Consider the following 19,737-nt stretch of genomic DNA (forward strand, 5'->3'; position numbering starts at 1 on the left):
AAGATTTTAAGTAAAAAAAATTTATGTATTTATTTTATATATCATACAGCAACCTTGGAGTAAAAATACTGTACAGTGAGACCTGAACAATCAATGCCATCCATACAGTAGACTGTCTGTTTGTAAAGCTTAAGGTTGTTTGTTCGGTCACGAAATTTAACTCCTTGTGTGATTCTGCCCAGCATTCTTTAACTTTTTTAAATAAAATTTGAAAGTTGCCATGAAGAAGGAGGAGTACTAAATCTGTAATAAATAACAAGAGTAGCAAATTATAATGTAGAAGAGTACAATATAGAAGTGGGCATTAGGAATAACATTGTAGCTTACCACACAATCAATTCCAGTTTACCATCTTGGCTGAACTGAATTTGTGAACTGGGTACTTACTAGTCCCATGTTTGTGTGTATAGTCTGTTGTTCGTTCTTTTTTGAATGTGAGAGGGCACTGATTAGGTTAAAATATGTATGTAAAAAGGAGGTATAAATATTTTCAACATAGAATTTATTGTACAATTACTTAAGCCATAAGTACACTCTTAAAAATAAAGGTGCAAGATGAGAACTGTTTTTGGTTCTGAAAAGACCCATCCGCATGAAGGTTCCAGAATGAACCTTTATTTATTTAGATCCATAACAGGTCCATACAGAAAATAACAATGACTAGATGGTAATAAATTTGTGAAATACCAATATATCTTGATTTTTAAAGGACTCTTGCTGCATACAATCACGCAAACTAAGTTCAGATGTTCTTAATTGTTTAGTCGTCTTACTTACTGCTAGGCAGCCCACCATATGTTAAAGGTTTCAGTTTTTTTCAGCACATAAAGAACCAACTTCATATACAAATAATCCTTCCCAGAAAGAAATTAAGCTTTGTCAAGAAATAGTTCTATAAGGAACTACACAACCCAATAAAGACCCATAAATTGCTATTAAGGAGCCATTATTTTCAAGAGTGTAGCCTGATGCCTTGCAGTTCCACGTTCTTCCATGGCAGTATGTGTTTTCTGATAAACATTTCAAAGATTAGGTTAAGTTAATTGTCTTCTCTAATTTGACCCAACATTAGTGTGCCCTATGACAGACCAGCAGTAAATCAATTATTAGCCCTTCATGTAGTGCTGTTGGGATAGACACCTGGAATTGGACTAAACAGAGGTTTATTTTTCATTCCTTGTGCAATCATTTACTCTAAGAATGCTACAATGTATTCATTTATTTTTGGTTAGAAATGCAAATACTCCACCTGCAACTGTGAGAAGAGTGAAGACTGCTTGTGTGCAGCACTGTCCTCATATGTGAGGGCCTGTATGGATAAGGGCATCACTTTGGAAGGGTGGAGAAAGAATGTCTGTGGTGAGTAAAAGCTCTATCGCTATTTCTATGGATTATGAATAATGCCTTGGAATGTAAGGGTGTGATCCCAAGGGAACCAGGTTGACTAGGACAAACCGGTATGGCCTTATACCTGATAGGAGGGCTAGAACAAGAGAGCTGTAGTTTTAACATGGCTCAACCTTATAAATGCATAACTGCTCAATAATACAAGAGTTGAAATGCCCTTTGGAATACATCAGATTTATCTTTAGACTACTACAGTAGCTTCAGTCTAAGAGTCACCTCTGAGATAAGATTGCCAGGAGGACTCAGATTAAAGAAAAAATTGTCAATGTCTGTGCTGTGTTGATCCTGTTTTCCATCGCCACGAACATGCTGGTAAAGTCGGTAAATATGAAGACTGTGCAAAGGGAATTTTTTTTTGGTTTGAGGAGACCCTTAACATTGGTCACAACTGTTCTTCAAACCAGGGATGGTTAGGGCTCCAGGGCTGAAGAGAAGAAAGAACTCTGACAAGTTCTCCTTATCTGTAAATTGGCAAGAGTTATATGCTATACATATAGTATCACAGAAAAGACTGTGGTAAGATTATGATTGACGTCTAATAATAGTAGAAAGACAATGTGTCCATCCCGGCACCTAACCAAGAGCTGATGGTTTGGCTAGGATTATATAATAATATATATATATATATATATTATATATTATATATAAGTTATATCAATGAAGTCTGGCAAATTCAGCATTTTCATCTTTAAGCCTGCAACACTAACACAGGTTCATTGACCGCCACCTTCCTCAATATCCCCATTTCACCTGTAGAAGGTTTTGCATGGAAGGTTGGTGTGTTTCTTGGATTGCGTAGAAATGTCCAGTATATCATCCTAATCAGGAGCTTGAATGACAAGTTTATTGTTACCTTGACCAAAAGTGTCCAGTATTGGGAGTCATTTTGACATTCAACTTCTCCTAGACTGGTAAAAGACAGGGCCAAAATGGGAACTGTAGGAAGAATAACAGGTTAAAATTTAGTTGGCTCTGCCTGAAACAAATAGTTCATTGACCAAGTAACATTTCTAAGTACCTACTGCTAATTCCTCAGTTTATTCTTCTCATAATTTGTTTTCCTTTCCCTTGCAAACAGTTAAGTATGCTGAAAGCTGTCCTGCTACACAAATCTTCTCCTATGGCATAAAAAGCTGCCAACAGACCTGCCGCTCCCTCAGCATGGGTAGTCAGGCCTGCACAATGAATTTCAAACCCGTGGATGGATGCTCCTGCCCAGAAGGTTTTTACCAGAATGACCAAGGGAGCTGTGTGCCCAAGGCAAAGTGCCCATGCTACCATAAAGGAGACTGGGTTAAACCTGGAAAGTCTATAATGATACAAGATGAAAGATGGTGAGTCAAAAGGATTGGCCTTCAATCTTACACTACAACCTGGTGGTTCAGGTTTTATACTATAAACCACACTTTTTTAGCTGTAAATGCTCTTATCGGCTTTCTGTTTTGACACTGAGCAAATCATATTAAGGAATCCAAAAATAATAAAAAATAAGAAATATGTCTTCACTGACGTGTGGTGTCATATACTTCTAGACATCCATTTGACAGATTTCTGCAAGAAGAGTTCAATGTTAAGTTAGGGGTAACTTCATGAAGCACCTCTCTGACCAGCCAAGAAATGAATCAGGACACTGCTACCCTAAAGTTGGTCTGAAAATTTATAGCAAATCTGGTCCCACAGATCACTGCTGCTGTGGCACAGTCCCATCCATAGTAGTGCCAGTAGACTCATTAAGATTCTGAGATTTCTCTTAGAGATACCAGATGGCAAAGCTAAAAGACTTTTGAGCTGGCTGAGCGTCAAAGCCACTTAATCAGCAATTTAAATAACATTACACCGCCCAAGAAATCAGCTCTCAACTCTAAAAAGAGAGATGCTTTGGTAATTGAAGGTTCAACCTTATTTTTGAAAGAGACCCTATTGTATAATTAAAAGATGACATCAGTAATAGCAAAATGTACACACATTTCCCACAAATCAGCATTAGAAAAAGTAAGTGTCTTTTGGTACTGAAACATTACACATACTAATAACATTGTTTATTTCTTTCCAGCATCTGTGCAAATGGGAGGTTGCATTGCCAAGTTTCAGCACGCATGATAGAAGGTAAATACAGAATAACTGTCCCCTGCATTCCCTTCTGTCTTTCTACATTGGTAACAGGGCTCACTTGGGTTATTACTCCAATTGGCTCCAATTAATAATTTAAAAAACTGCAAATAAACAACACAAATTCATGACTATGTTCAGTTAAAATAAGACATGCAAGTTATTTTTCTATTATTCTGAACTATTGCCCCTCCACTATCAGAATGTGTGAGGAAGACATACTGTAGACTAAAGAATGAGTGATAATTATTTCCTTTGTTTGCTTGCTTGTTAACAACACATTCGTGAATTCCATGACATTTACTACACCCAAGCTGTGCCATACAAAGAAGGTTCAGTCAAGCAGTTTTTGGAGACCCCATGCCAGCAGGAATTCTTAAACATGTAATGTGGCACTAAGCTTTGTCCCAATCTGTTCATTTTAGTCACATAGGGAACATAATAGTGGCAATACTGATCACTTGTATAATTCAAATGGTAATAGTATTCACAGTGCCACTAAATCAATAGATAACAGTGCATTAACTTTATTTTAAAGCTTGTTGTGCACAAACTTAAGATGAATTAAGAAGACGATATACACAAATAAGATATTCAAATAAGAAAAAATTGCCTTATTATTCCTGTCCAGGCTTTTCTGTCTAAGTAATGTTTTTCAGTATCCTCTGTATATTACATTTGTTTTCATTCTTTCAAAATATTTTTAATATTTGGTTTTGTATTCTGTGTCTATTTTATATTTATTACTTACTTTTTACATTATGTGCAACATCCTTTGCATCTATAGATACTTTCACATTGCCACTGTGCCATTGCAAATACAGTAGTTATAACATGTTGACACCATCTGATTAAATGACATGCTACCTGATTAAAATATCCAAGAAGACCTCAGAGGTTGTAGGTTTTCCATATTAGTAAGCAATTCATGCAGTTAATGCAACAGCCATCTTTTGCCATAATTTAATTAGCGGGCTGTTTAATGATCCAAACCCTTTCCTGTTGTTTTTGTTATTTCTTAATCAGAAATCTAACAATAATGAGATACCAGCAAGCCAGCAGATGGCAAGTCAAATTGGAATTCACATACTTGTCTCCCAGAGGGGTCATCACTCTTGCTCCTACCAATTTCTTAATTAGAAGTTGTTAATAAAGCTCATTATTTAATTCTATGACTACCTACCTTAGTGCTCTAATTCAGCCCCGCTAAATGTTTTGAAAATGATTAGTTCCTATTTTCTGATGGCACCATCCACATGTATTGTGGACTAGGCATTCACTTTTTATTTTCAAATATATTACTGTATTGAAAGAGATATTGTGTGATGGACACAGAGGTAGAAACAGGATTATGTTTGCAGTTTATCAGGTAGCTTGATGTACATCTCATTATTATTTAAGAAATAGAGAAACACTGAAGGGTTCTAAATCATAAAAGTCAAACTAATTAAAATTAAAGCTAGAGATGCATGTCCCATTAGCAGCAGGGTGTGATTGTACAATTCAGAAAGTGGTTGAAACGAAAAGGATCGGAGTTTGATGTCCCTGGATTAGAACCTACACAAACAATTTATTTATAATTTAGCCCCGCTGTTACTCTGACATTTGAATCTCCAACTGGGCTTCACAGTAATATGGATGAAAAGTGCATATTATTGGAGCCAGTTCATGGTACTGCCCTCTAGTGACTATCGTTAGTATTAAATCGATCAGTCCAACCTTCAATAAAATCCAGGCATTGACTATCTTCATACTTCTTAAACAGCTACTCATTATGTGAGACTTCCTGTAATTGGAATGACGTCACTTCTTTACACCTTTAAAAATTCTTGAGACCAGCACTGCTCTTGTAATAACTGACAGTGAACTGGTTTGCTGTTAATGTTCATCTTTTCATTTTCACTCCTATAACCCCAATTCAATGACATGTCTTATCCTGAAAATTGCTCCAGGTGTGATATACAATACCTGACCCTGTGCTCTGACCCTGAAGTTCATATGAAAAGGCAATTACCCTTTGGGGATTAACAAAGTATATCAGATCAAAATCAAAATTAAATGTCTTATGATATATTTCTAATCTTTCCCAGAATCTCTCTGTACTGCTCCAATGGTCTATGTTAACTGCAGTAATGCTAAGGTCGGTACATCTGGAGTGGAGTGCAGGAGGACCTGTCATAACAAAGATGGAATCTGTGTAAGTCTGTGTTTCACATGTGTATGTGGGCATCTCCCATAGAGTCAATCAAAATCCTGGATACTTTGCAGCTAGATTTAATAATGATTATATATATTACATTGAGTGCTATGAGTGACGTGCATGCACAAAGATGGTTCTTGCACTTCAACTTTGATATGTGAGCAAGAGCTCTCAAGGGCATTTTGTGAAAATATGCTTATTTTATCTCATACAGTATGCTGTGGAGTGCCAGTCAGGTTGTGTGTGCCCTTCAGGAATGATTGATGATGGCAGAGGCAACTGCGTTAAGGAATTTCAATGTCCCTGTATTCACAATGGAGCATATTACTTCAATGGAGCACACATCAAGGTCAAGTGCAACACATGGTGAGTGTTTTCTCTTTCATTTTGTAGATATCTCACCAACTGGCAGAAGGCGATGTACAAAACTACTAAGAATTGAGAAATACTTTAATCAGTGTTAGTTATTATGATCATAAATTAGGATCACTTTTATTCGGTCATATTCAGAAAGCCTTGCCAAATGACCATAAATCACACTTCTCTTAAATGTGCAATCAAAAATGTTTTTGATTCCATTTTGAAATGCAATATACTGTATATCATAACTACCTATTAGTAATAACCTGGATGGCTGTATTGTGTCGTAGTAGGTAGTCCTGCCACCTTATGGATCACATCCTGAATGTAAATCCTATGTCTGGTCATTGTCTGTGATGAGTTTACATGTTTTCCTGATGATTGTGTGTTTTTTCCATGGGTACTCCTGTTTTCTTTCTACATCCCCAAAGATGTTTCACATTTTAATTTAGCGAGTTCTTCTTCTTCTTTCAGCTGCTCCTGTTAGCGGTTGTCACTGTGGATCATCTTCTTCTATGTCTTTCTGTCCTCTGCATCTTGTTCTGTTACACCCATCACCTGCATGTCCTCTGTCATCACATCCATGTGAGAGTGATTTTGTGATTTTGTATATGGGCATGATTGATGAGTGTGAGTACATGTGTGTGTTTGAACCTTTTGATGGACTAATGCTCTGTCTTGAGACGTTTCCTGTCTTTCACCTAGTATGCCAGGGCAGGATCCAGCCCACCACAAATTCTGAACAGGATTAAGCAGGATTGAAAATGTTAAGTCTTTTAATTGGATGGCATTTTGGTAACTAGTTGTTGGCGTTTCCTGATAAAATATCTTTATAATAATAATTAAATAATCATATAACTGTAACCTTAATTAGTATAAAATTTACTTGTTTTCAGCAATGGAAAACTGGGCTGAGATGCAAACACAGATGTAGATGCTAATGGACTGTGTTCATATATCCAGTGATCTCAATTACCTCAATGAAAAGTGTCATAGCAGTGCACGTCACACTTAAAATCAATAAATCAAGTTGATATAATTTTATATAGGAACTTTCACAGAGTGCTCCATCACAAAAAAAATTACAAATTACAAAATAATACAAATTAAAGTACACAAAAATAAAGTGCAATACAAGGTAACTCCAATAAGACTAAGCACAGTAAAAATAGTCACACATAATATACTAGAATGATAAATAAGTTATTGTATGTACTGTAGGAGTGAATAGCAAGAGCTGGTATAGAACACAGCAAGGTTGTTACAGAACTGACTAAATACAAGCACTATACCTGACCTAGAATACAAGAGAGAAAAAATTCATTGTAAACATTACTGTATACATGACTGAGAAAAATAGTCAAGAGCAAATAAACTATCAAATATCTAAAGTGTCTGATGGGTTGATGCAAGGCTTCTGGAATTTAAAACTCAATAAACCAACGGGAGAGATATTAAGATGAGAGGTGACCAGTGTAGTCAAATAATGTAATGGGTGCGGCGCTCAGTCGGTTGAGACAAAGCCAATACTCTGAAACATATAATAACGAATATAATATAAGCAGATTTCTGTCTATCCAGAATCTACAATTAAAGGAAGCTTGCATCTAGCAAAAGGCAGTTTTGCTACAGTTAAAGGAAGCTACACTAACATACCTGAACTTTTTAAACACTAGACCAATTAATTTTTGGCCTGGCCACATGTAAGTTAATATTTTTGTTAGGAAGCCAAGTACTTTGATCAGCACTGAAGTTAGGAGAGGAACTAAAGAAATGGCCTATTTTTAAGACTGGTTATGGAGCAGAACAGCTATGCATTTATACATGAGCTGCCACAAACAAAGAGTAAGCATGACACCATTCTTGGTCTTTTGCAGCGTCTGTCAGAGTGGTACTTGGCAATGTACAAATAAAAAGTGCCCCGGAACTTGTACCATTTATGGAGGAGGACACTACCTTACTTATGATGGCCTGCGTTATGAATTTGAAGGAGACTGTGAATACATCGCAACAGAGGTAACACTGTTTAAAGGTTATTTGTTGTACATTATATTTACTGATGATACTGGTATTAGTAGTAGTAATAATAATATTGTGACCTTTACAGAATAAACTGAAATTCTTACCTACATGTCCAATGGTGTCACCAGCACTATGATATACTATTTTTAAATAGTATTTTTACTTTTTTATACATGATTTTATATATTTTACCATCAACTTACATTTGTAGTTTTTAATTATATATAGTCAAGAGTTATTGGCACGTTAGAGGTGTGCTGTTTTAAAACTGTAATTATAGATAGATAGATAGATAGATAGATAGATAGATAGATAGATAGATAGATAGATAGATAGATAGATAGATAGATAGATAGATAGATAGATACTTTATTAATCCCAAGGGGAAATTCACATACTCCAGCAGCAGCATACTGATAAAAAACAATATTAAATTAAAGAGTGATAAAAATGCAGGTATAACAGACAATAACTTTGTATAATGTTAACATTTAAACCCCCCGGGTGGAATTGAAGAGTTGCATAGTGTGGGGGAGGAACGATCTCCTCAGTCTGTCAATGGAGCAATACAGTGACAGCAGTCTGTCGCTGAAGCTGCTCCTCTGTCTGGAGATGATACTGTGGATGCAGTGGATTCCCCATTATTAACAGGAGCCTGCTCAGCGCCCGTCACTCTGCCACAGATGTCAAACTGTCCAGCTCCGTGTCTACAACAGAGCTTGCCTTCCTCACCAGTTAGTCCAGGCGTGAGGCATCCCTCTTCTTTATGCTGCCTCCCCAGCACACAACCGCGTAGAAGATGGCGCTCGCCACAACCATCTGATAGAACATCTGCAGCATCTTATTGCATATGTTGAAAGATGCCAGCCTTTCATCCAGCTACATTCCCAGATATTTATAGGTCTGCACACTCTGCACACAGTCACCTGTGATGATCACAAGGTCCTTGAGGGGCCTGGACCTCCTAAAATCCACACCAGCTCTTTGGTTTTGCTGGTGTTCAGGTGTAAGTGGGTTGAGTTGCACCATTTAACAAAGTCCTTGATTAGCTTCCTATACTCCTCCTCCTGCCCACTACTGATGCAGCCCATGATAGCAGTGTCATCAGAGAACTTTTGCACGTGGCAGGACTCCGAGTTGTATTGGAAGTCCGATGTATATAGGCTGAACAGGACCGGAGAAAGAACAGTCCCCTGCGGCGCTCCTGTGTTGCTGACCACAATGTCAGACCTGCAGTTTCCAAGACGCACATAATGAAGTCTGTCTGTAAGATAGTCCACAATCCATGCCACCAGGTATAAATCTTATTCGTTATTCGTATTAATAATTATAGTTAATAATAATAATTATTATTAATAATAATTCTTATTCTTATTCATTCTTATAACTTATAAATATGAAAGTAGTGGAAAGTCGAATAGTATGAAAAAATAAATCAATATTGCACTGAACCAAAAGTTGAAAAAGCTATCTGTTGAATCATTGAGACAATCTGAGCAGTAAATTTATGCATAAAGTCTGAGCGTTTGGATGATGCTAGTAAGTGAGGACCTCAGCAAAGTCAATGAGTCCAACCCTATTTTAATTTTTTCCACCTAGGACAACTGTAAAGATCCATCCAAGAATAGCACCTTCAGTGTCATCACTGAAAACGTGCCGTGTGGAACAACAGGTGTGACTTGCTCAAAATCTATCAAAGTTTATCTTGGGGTAAGTCTGTAATTTCTTTGTTTTTGTTCACTTAAGAAAAATGTCACTTCACAGACACTGCAAGGTATATTCTGCTTATTGTCTTAGGTATTAAACAATACAGGTTATTGATTTGTGGCATTTTTCTAATATTCGAAATGTAATGTTTGCATACTAATGCTAAAATCATTTAAAGTATGCTTGTTCAGAATTTCACATTAAAAAAATGGTCCTTTTTTAATATATGTTGCATGAGTTTTTCATAGCCAAAGAACATTCGAAAATGGATAACTGCTTTAAAGTAAGCAATGATATTACAACCTCAACATACTGCAGAAAAATAAATCCGAATTTGTGAAAAGAGTCTTGAGTATAAAAAAATTAAAAAAATATTTGTAATGCTGTGGAAATGATTGAAGTTTTGTTTTGTGGACCTAAAACATATGAAACAAAGTCTGAAAGACACAATATTTTTATTCGTCTTTTTCTTGCCACTGTAGGAAACTGAACTTAAACTGGGTGATGGAAAAGTTCAGCTTCAGCCACTTGAAAAACAACAAAAAGTAAATTTTAAGGTCCACAGGATTGGTATATACTATGCTGTTGAAACTGACATTGGACTTACTCTTTTATGGGACAGACGGACCACTGTTTACATCACTCTAGCCCCAGATTACAAGGTAAGGCTACCTTTACCTAACATCCTATTAAATGTGCGACAATTCCATTTTTCAAGCCCAGGGGTTTCTGTGATAGAATAGAATGCGTATAGAAATCAGACAATAAGAGAGACTGCAAAGAGTTGGGAGCGATTGGCACACATTTACAGTATGTTTCAGATGTGAGTCTTCAACCGACTGCCTCCAGATGACAATAGAGCAGGTTTTGAGGCTACAGAAGTCACATCATAGGTCTTTCGGCTTCAATCTTAGATACAGTTAGATACATGACACTCAGTGGCTTGAAGTAGAATTACCAGTGGATGTGTCCTGAAGTTGTCTTCCAAGTGCATGTGTGTGACAGCTGCATAAAATCAAGACTGATTCCTACACATCTACTTCATTGATGATGTCTTCATTAGTTAAATATGTGGACTTAGATTTAATTTTTTAAAGATCATCACTTGTCTTTTTTGACTGTACTTAAATTAGCATTTTAATCCTTTTCATAATTCATACAAAAAAAAACACTTGGACTTTACTTTGAAAATTTTTATAAAAACATAATACATTTTTAGTAATCCTTAGAAACGCGCTGGAGGTTTGTATATTCTGAGTACAATTCAAAAGGGTACAACTTTATTGATGTAACACTACTGTAGAAACTTTAAAAAAAGGAAAGGAAATTATACTCTCCGAATGTTCTGTACTGCAGGGTCAGCAAGCTGTTCTCCATATAAACAGTGAATCCATTTTTCTTTTTGACAACATGATGGCCCAGAACAAAATTTCAAGACAATAAGGTGGTTTTGGTGAAGAGTTATTTGATGTTTTCTTTTTACCATTTGCTGTTTAAAAATAATTACTATTTACTTCCAGCTGTTGAGGAATATAGTTTTGGCACAGCAGGTCACAAAACTTTGTTGGTCAAGGAAGACTTCTTTTGGTGTGCATAAGATTTTTATATATTTTTTCACACTATTCAATACAAATACATAAAATCCAATTGACCACTCATTTTAGGAATGTGGAAGTAAACTCAAATACTAGAGAAAACCCACAAGAATATTTAAATGCCATATAGACAGTATGGATTGGGATTTGAACATAGTCTCCTGGAGCTAACTACCACTACCACTAAAGAGTGCACATCTAATGTAACTGTGTTTCTTTTCCACTTGAGGATTAAAATTGTTGATCCAGAATATTTCTTTTTCAATCTTATTTGCAGGGACAAGTCTGTGGTTTATGTGGAAACTTTGATGATAACACGAAAAATGACTTTACTACCAGAAATCAGCTCATTGTGGTGAGCCCTATGGAATTTGGGAACAGCTGGAAGGTTTCCAGTTCCTGTCCTAATGTTGATGTTGATGTAGACCCCTGTTCCGTCTCTGCTCACCGAAAGAACTGGGCACAAATGCAATGTAAAATCATTTTGGGTGATGTGTTCAAGGCTTGTCACTGCATGGTAAGTATATATCTCAAATGATAAGTACTATGAGCATTGGAAAAATAGACATTATTTTGCATCTTTATGCAAATTTTACTCTATTGTGATCATCTATTCTCTAATTTCATTGTGGCCTATGATCTAATTATCAAACATAACCATAATATTTAAAGAGTCAGATCATGGAAACTCTGGCTTCACTGATGCAAGTGTAACTGAGCAAGCTAAAGTGCTGGTACTCTGGAAAGTATGCAAGGAATGGGAAACCCACGTTTAGGCCCATGTTGACAATGGTAATAAAGCAATATCATGTAAGGAAATAACCAGATTCCCATCATTGGCTTATTTGTCTTTGCTTTTTATTTATTCATTTTGTCTAATATTGAGTTAAATTGTGTCATGCATGCTTTGTTCTGTTTTGTGTATTGAATATTTCATATTTTTGTATTATGTTAATAATATATCTATTTGTACCTTATGTAATAAACTCTATTCACTGCATATTAAGCCTAAGGGGACAGGGCCACTTGATTTAATGGCTAAGAGATCATCCCTAGTGCTACTTAAGAGGTCTGCCGACCACAAGATTGCTACTGTGTTGTTAGGGAGAACTTCTGCTCATTCATTCTGTTGAATTTTGATTTCTGGATTCTTCAATTCTTTGTGTGTTCTCTTGCTGATTTTATGATTTTTGGATTCTTTCTTTGTTTTCAGGATTTACATCTCTAGATTATGCAGTTCATTTTATTTGCTTGGGTTTGCCTTTTAGGCTTGTCCTTTTTAATTTAGTTTTCTCTCTTTTTTGACCTTTTTTTAAAATAAAAGAAAACATGTTAATTGTGCCTTTAAAGTTTAAGGAGTATTGTTTTGTTATTTACAGCCAGGGGTTTGCATGGTTCTCCTCTTCACTCAATTTTGATATCTTTTTAGACTGTTTTATTATTGACCTAAGCAGGCTATGAAGCCTGCTTATTGAATTGCAAGTAGGTTGTTTTTTGTTACTAGACCATATCTGCAGTCATGTGGCCAGCTTTTCAAGTAAATCTCTGGGTGTATTTTGAGTTTCATGGAGCACATCAGATGGTAACAATATAGGCATAGACATTGTCTTTGCCAGTACATCAGTTACCCAGGTGGGCCAGTGATATAAATACAGGTATAAGCATGTATAGAGATGTGGTTCTGTAGTTGAGCGGTACTGCTTTCATGCTTCCTGTCCATTACTGTTAGAGTAAGCATACATCTCAGCACATAAACACTGTTTTCTTAACTCATCCAAAATATTAATACTGTCATATTTGACATATTTCAAAGGTGTTGACCATCAAAGCTTTTACTATGTATTATTTTCTGAACACAGTGGAATATTGATTAATTCCCTTTTATATTATAGAAGAGGGCATGGGGTGCCTTACTCTCCATAACATAAATAACATTGCAAGATACATTGAAGGTCACATTGAACGAAGTTATAAATTGATTTGCCTCTTCTTAATAACATAATACTAGATAAGTACTTTAAGAGAACAGGTTGTTTGGTGGGGTAAAAAGATTTATTTTTCCCATATATTTTATAGCTTTCTCCTTATGCGCTAAGTTTTCCCTTTGTTTACAATTTCTCATGCTGTCTACGTTCATCTGTATGCCTACATTTGCTTCTTTTAATTTTTGTGTTTGCTAGAATGCATAATTCTTTTCATCCAATGGGAACACATTTCATTCATTTTCTGGCTCAATTCAAGGCACTATGTTTTATTGCATTTGGAGCTTATCAAAGAAAAGATCAGATACTTTAATTAATGATTTTACAAGGATAAATGAAACAAAGGGAAAACATCTGTTAATTATTTGAAGTAAACAGATGAATGACGTTTTCTTTCCAAGATCGTGAATAATTAGTATTTAATTGCATTTTTTTTCTTTTACAAAACAGTTTGAAGTCAGGGTCTCCTCAATCATCCAAAACCCATCACTAACAGTCATTTCTCATCCTCCATAGGTGGACCCCGTTCCTTACTATGAGGCGTGTGTTCATGATTCCTGCGCCTGTGATGCTGGAGGAGACTGTGAGTGCCTCTGCACAGCCATTGCTGCTTATGCTGCAGCCTGCAATCATGTTAACATGTGCATCAACTGGAGAAATGAAGACCTCTGCCGTAAGAGACTTCTAACATTATATTTTAAAAGTCCTCTATCTTTCAACCTCTTTCTATAACATTAAACAGTTCAGACTCAAATAATTTCTTATATTAACTCAGACTGATAATCCTTAATTCAGTTACTGAGTGTAGTCTTCCAAGTTAATGAATGAAACACATACACATTGAACATGAAATAAAGTGTAACTAACCTTTTTCATGCATGCTTTCTTTGTTAAATTGTACAAGAATAAAAAATGCAAACATTTTTATTTTAATATCTTTTGATATCCTGTGGATCTTTTTTATTTCAGCTGTCTGCTGTGAAACTCAAAATCACACAAATGCTTGTGAGTGGCACTATAGTCCGTGCCATACTGGCTGCTATAAAACCTGTGAAAATCCAAATGGCATCTGCAACTCTACATTCCCACATTTGGAAGGTAGTACATTATTTATGCTACTTGACATTTCATGTTTGAGCTAACAAAGTGTATGATCAGACATATCATTTTTTTTAACGGTACATTGTTATTATCTAGTTTTGTAGGCTAACTAACTGATGAGTAACTTTATAGGTTCCACCCATAGTAAAATAACTTTGAAATTTACAGGTCATGTACAGGACACAATTGGCACAAAAGTAAGTGAAATAACCAAAAAATGTGTAGTTAAGTAGGAACCTATTGCCAGTGCATAACTTTTAACTATCATTAATATAAAAACGTTTGGCCATTGATGAAAGAGCAACATTGTTGTTCTCTAGTGAAATATGTAATTTGAATATTATGTTAATGCGGTCTGAAACACACCAAAATGTGTGATAAATAGGGTATTTGAGTTACATTAAGATCTGTTAAGATTTTGAATAAGGGATATTATATAATTTGCAAGTTATTGTTATTCTCTTGTGTTTGCTCCAGGTTGCTTCCCTCAGTGTCCTCCAGACAGACCAATCTTCCATGAGAAAAATAATACCTGCGTACCTTATGAGAAGTGTGGCTGTGTAATTAACGGCACCCACTATAACCCTGGTGACAAAGTTCCCACTGATGAACCATGTCAGGAATGGTGAGAAAATCAATTTGAACTCTAGCTCTAGCTGTGTAGTCCCCGTCTTTCTAACAATCTTTGTGTTCAAAGCTTCATGACAATTTTTATTGGGTAACTTTTCCATTAGAAATAACGTTCATTAATTTAAATTCTAGGATACTAGCGCTGACTATTAAATACCGTTGAGTTACTCTCAGTTTTTAAACATCTTTATCTTAATCTAAATCACATGAATTAGGGCACACGATTTACCGCGGCCTGCGGAATTTAGGGTTTTGCAGCGGTAAAACACCACGCAGCCGAATTAACCTAACTGCCGCGGAAAATACTAAATCTGAATGAAATCTCACCATTTGAGGCATATTGATATTAGTATGATTACTATATCTCGTTCGTTGCTACTGAAATCAAACACAGTGGAGCTACAGTCTAGTTAAAGAAGCTGTTGGAGTTGATGCAAAGTACTGATAAACTTAACGAACTGAGAGCTGAACTTGAATTTGTATCTGTTCACCGCCAGCCAATTATAAACACTCTGACTTCTTTTGAGGCACAGTCATTCATGGCTGTCGATGTCTACAACAAAGTGACTGACTTACTGTCTTGCTGGAAATCGTCCGGATTTCCAATTGCAACCAGCAGCAGTGAAGATGCAAAGCACAATGCTGCTACTAAACTTGAAGTATATTTTGTGGGAACCAAACAGCCGGCAATAGACCTATTCAGATCTGTGAGAATATTTGATCCACGACAACTACCACTATTATCGAACAATTTGCTGATCATGCACTATCAGTGCCAACAATGATGGCTGCAGCAGATGAATGTCAAGCTTATCTGGACAGAGCATCTCGTGAAGTAATTCCAGCTGATATCATTGCTTTTTGGCGTGCCTTAGAGGACAGACTGCTTCGTTTAGCAGCTCTTGCTAAAGTTTACATTGCGTTACCGATCTCTTCTGTTGATGTGGAATGTTCGTTCTCAAAATATGGATCGGTGTTGTCACCACTGTGATATTCTCTGTCACAAGAAAACCTATGAGCTTACAGTGCCATTTTCTTCAACAATAAATAAACAATAACTTTAGAAACATTATTCGATAGCTTGTTAAGAATAATATAATGCCTGCTGTGGAGGCTGGCCTGGACACAGACAGACGGACACGTTGACATCACCCACAACACGTTTATTATCCATCATTTACAGTGCACACAAACTCCAAAGTCCCCAAAGTCCTGGCCACAACTCAAAGCCTTTCTCTTCAGGCCACCTCCTTCTCTCCTCCAGAGCTCCGTCCTACTACACTCCCAACTCTTGCCATTCCTGTGGGCCTCTTCCTCCGGCCCAATCGAGTCTCTCCCGAGATGGACATTCCTTGGTCCCACCTCTCTGAAGTCATTGGCGGGCACGCAAGACACACCATCCATTCCTGTGCCTGTCTCGGGGCAGAACTTCTGGTCTGCGGCCATCTTGTCTCTCCTTCCCCTGGTGCGGTGATGAGCCGGCTTTCTGAGTCGCAGCATCTCCCTCTCTGCAGCTCCTGCTGCTGCATCAGTAAAGTCCCGCAGATCAGTGTGTGTCTGCCACCGACCCAGACCTGGGCAGCCCCTGCCTGCAAAACACAAAACGCGCTCGGCCCCCCAAGGCCGGCCACTGGCAAGCAGGGAACTTACCTCCAGAGTACCGTCTGTCCAAGGCAGCTTCTTCGGCATGGCCTCTCTCAACACCGCACTGTCCTGGGCGCCTTCAGCGGCAGCACGCTCATAGGAGACCGCTGCACTCCGGTAAGTCCATCGATGTTCCTCTGCACCAGGTGAGCACATTTCGACCGCAGGGGTAGCAGTCAGTCGGGCAACTCTCTTTCCCAGGGCTGTGGGCACAACAAACCCGCGGCACATGTGTGGGTGCACCTGCTGTGCCAGGCCTGTGACGATGTGGGTTCTGGCTCCACACTCATTGCTGTTCGGGAGCCCTTCAACCCAACACCGTCGGTAATGTTACTGATTGAGCTAGTCAGTGGAGGCAATAAATTGAGCATCTGAGCAAGGGGATGGTTGAAAAAGTGCAACAGTGCTTTTATTTAAAGAAACAATCAACAAAACAAAATGTTCATAATAAAGTGCAGTTCCAAAGTGCTCCAATAAATAATCCATAAAATAAAAACGTGGAGGTTAAAATCAATAAGAAAAACAATCCTTTAAAACGAGAGGTAAAATGATCAGGAAGCAGTCTTAAAACAACAACAACTATGGTGCTTCTTTTCTGTATGCGTCTCACCTGCTTATCCTGTTTGGGCTTAGCAACAGGTAAGATGCTCTCTGCAGCTGACCTTCTTCCTACTACTACTACTCCTGCTGCTGTCAGTTGCCTCACCGGTCCTTGGCTCCGGTCGGCTCCTCCGGACAGCGACTTGGGAATCCCTTAACGGCCAAGGTTCTCACGTTAGGGACACCGCATCCCAAGTCCCAACTCCTGCTAACTCCCGCGGAGAGTCCTGCGCCTTCCCAGTCACTCCCGCCCTACAAAACAATCTTCTGCGGGGGCGACCAGAACCACTTCTCCCGGGTGTTGGCCAAACACCCAGGCGGCCTTCAGCTGCCTGCGAGCAGTCGCTCGCCTCCTCCTGCACCGCATTGCTTGCGTTCTCTCTCCTTCCTGCTTCCAACCTCCATTTCCTTCTCTCTTTCTTTTCTTCCTTTTTCTCCTCCCCTTTTTCTTTCCTCCCCCTTTTTCTTTCCCTTCCTCTCCCGACCGACTCGCGCTTCTTTTAAATGAAGAGGGACCATGACAGCTGTAACCTATTAGCCACGGGAGCAATCACGGATGTGGGCAGTTCCTCACCTGTGCACTCGGTGAGAAACGCCCACACCCCGAGCGTCCCGCGGCTCATCATGGCCCAACGCCCTCTCGATATGCACGCTGCGAGAGCGGGGATTATTTATTTAAAAATGAATGGTCTTTGCTCAGTGAGCTGTGGATCCGCTATACCACATAGCCGTCCACAAAATTATTTTTTGATAGGGTTCCCTGCCTTGAACCAGGCGGATAGTCCCTTCTGAGATGCCACTGTGGAGGCTGACCTGGACTTTTCATAGAGATAAAAATGTGCTGAACATCTTAGCACCTCCTTGGAACCCTTTCTTCCTATAATCCTACATCCACATAATGTAACATTATCAAAGCAATTTAAATATCTTACTCCATGAAACCATCCCCAATTAAACTCAACTTCATTAACAGTTTTTAAAGTCAGATCATTTATTAGGAATCCATTTCTCCTTTGTGAAGACACTTCCCTTTTTCTCTCAATAAGAAACATTTTCCTAGTGTACTCTGTTGTGTTCATTATTACTGGAATCCTGCTGACACATAAATCTGTTTCTTTTCTAGTATTTGCACATCATATGACAATAAAACGTGCATCAGAAATGAAAGTAAGTATTATTTTTATTTATTTTAGAGGAAGATTATGTATGTTGTGGGTGAATTGCTGCAAATTATCAAAAGTTGTAATTAATAAAAAAATTATGCAACAAATTTCTCAGACTGCAAACTACAGCGTTACATATACCTACAGTGCAATTTATTATCATGTTAAATTGAGCTTACATAATTAAATTAATTTTCAGCTTATATGCTGTGCTTCTCACAACAAGCAGATTTACAAAAATAAATAGTAACAGAAAAAAATCAACCGTATATGTAACCATACAAACATATCTGTGTAAAATATAGTGATACATATAAAGATAAATGTGTTTGGGACATTGTGAGCATACGACTAGATGAATTGACATGTGGTTTATGTGACATAAGGAACGGTAGATTTTCTTTTCATGGACATTTTGATATGTTTGCTGTTGTACAATTGCCTCTGTGTTGAGTTTGCTGAACCAACGATTTTCTTTTGTTGTGTCAGTTCTTGTGTTGTTTACTTGCTTGTTTCTGTCACACCATCCAATGCCAGGATTCTACAGCCATAAAATTTATTTGAAAATAACCAATAGGACTATCAGCTTTTTTAGTTTAGCAAAATTCATTTGGGTAATTTTCATACAGTAATTATTAAAAGAACTTTATCAGAACTGTAGATGTGAAATGATACTGTACAAGCATTAACCTCTACGTAGAAGTCTATATGTGCAGCTATTATTACTGCATTAACAAAAGTAAAGATGGTTTGACGCTTCTATTATTGATGTTTTTTCCTTTATTTCTTTGCAGCATGTGCCTCCACAACAACATCGACAACTACCACCACCACCACAACAGAATCTACAACAACTCCAACCACCACCACAACCCCAGAATCTACAACAACTCCAACCACCACTACAAGTAAGTAGACTTCGATCAAATATTTTAAAACATCAGATCTGGCATATAATTTAGTATTAATTATTGCATTATTAGACCTTCATTTTACATTTTGTATCAGTTGTAATTGCCAGCGGCTCTAGGTCAAACAAGCTTGTAATCAGTATTCTAAAGGACAAGTTTAGCAGTTTTCAAGTTGGTGCTATTAAAGCAGAAATAATAACCTTGAAGATTTTTAAAATTTTATTTCTACATAAACCACCAAATATTTTTGTTTACATTTAAGAGCACCAAGAAAGCATTTTCTTAAACTGCAATATTTAAGTTAAC

The 19,737-nt window shown here is 37.5% G+C and overlaps 1 protein-coding gene across 1 annotated transcript in view; it reads left to right on the forward strand.

Annotated features, from left to right (window-relative positions):
• Window positions 1-19,737, forward strand: part of muc2.1 (mucin 2.1) — a 57,841-nt gene that overhangs the window by 19,253 nt on the left and 18,851 nt on the right. The window contains exons 15-27 of the mRNA XM_039748952.1: window positions 1,233-1,359; window positions 2,486-2,741; window positions 3,461-3,513; window positions 5,607-5,713; window positions 5,931-6,082; window positions 7,954-8,092; window positions 9,698-9,808; window positions 10,288-10,467; window positions 11,678-11,917; window positions 13,899-14,055; window positions 14,961-15,108; window positions 18,481-18,524; window positions 19,315-19,428. Coding sequence (XP_039604886.1) covers window positions 1,233-1,359; window positions 2,486-2,741; window positions 3,461-3,513; window positions 5,607-5,713; window positions 5,931-6,082; window positions 7,954-8,092; window positions 9,698-9,808; window positions 10,288-10,467; window positions 11,678-11,917; window positions 13,899-14,055; window positions 14,961-15,108; window positions 18,481-18,524; window positions 19,315-19,428 — 1,828 coding nt within the window. The remainder of the gene's footprint in view (window positions 1-1,232; window positions 1,360-2,485; window positions 2,742-3,460; window positions 3,514-5,606; window positions 5,714-5,930; window positions 6,083-7,953; window positions 8,093-9,697; window positions 9,809-10,287; window positions 10,468-11,677; window positions 11,918-13,898; window positions 14,056-14,960; window positions 15,109-18,480; window positions 18,525-19,314; window positions 19,429-19,737) is intronic.

This window comes from Polypterus senegalus, chromosome 1 (assembly GCF_016835505.1).
Source record: "Polypterus senegalus isolate Bchr_013 chromosome 1, ASM1683550v1, whole genome shotgun sequence".
NCBI lineage: Eukaryota > Metazoa > Chordata > Cladistia > Polypteriformes > Polypteridae > Polypterus > Polypterus senegalus.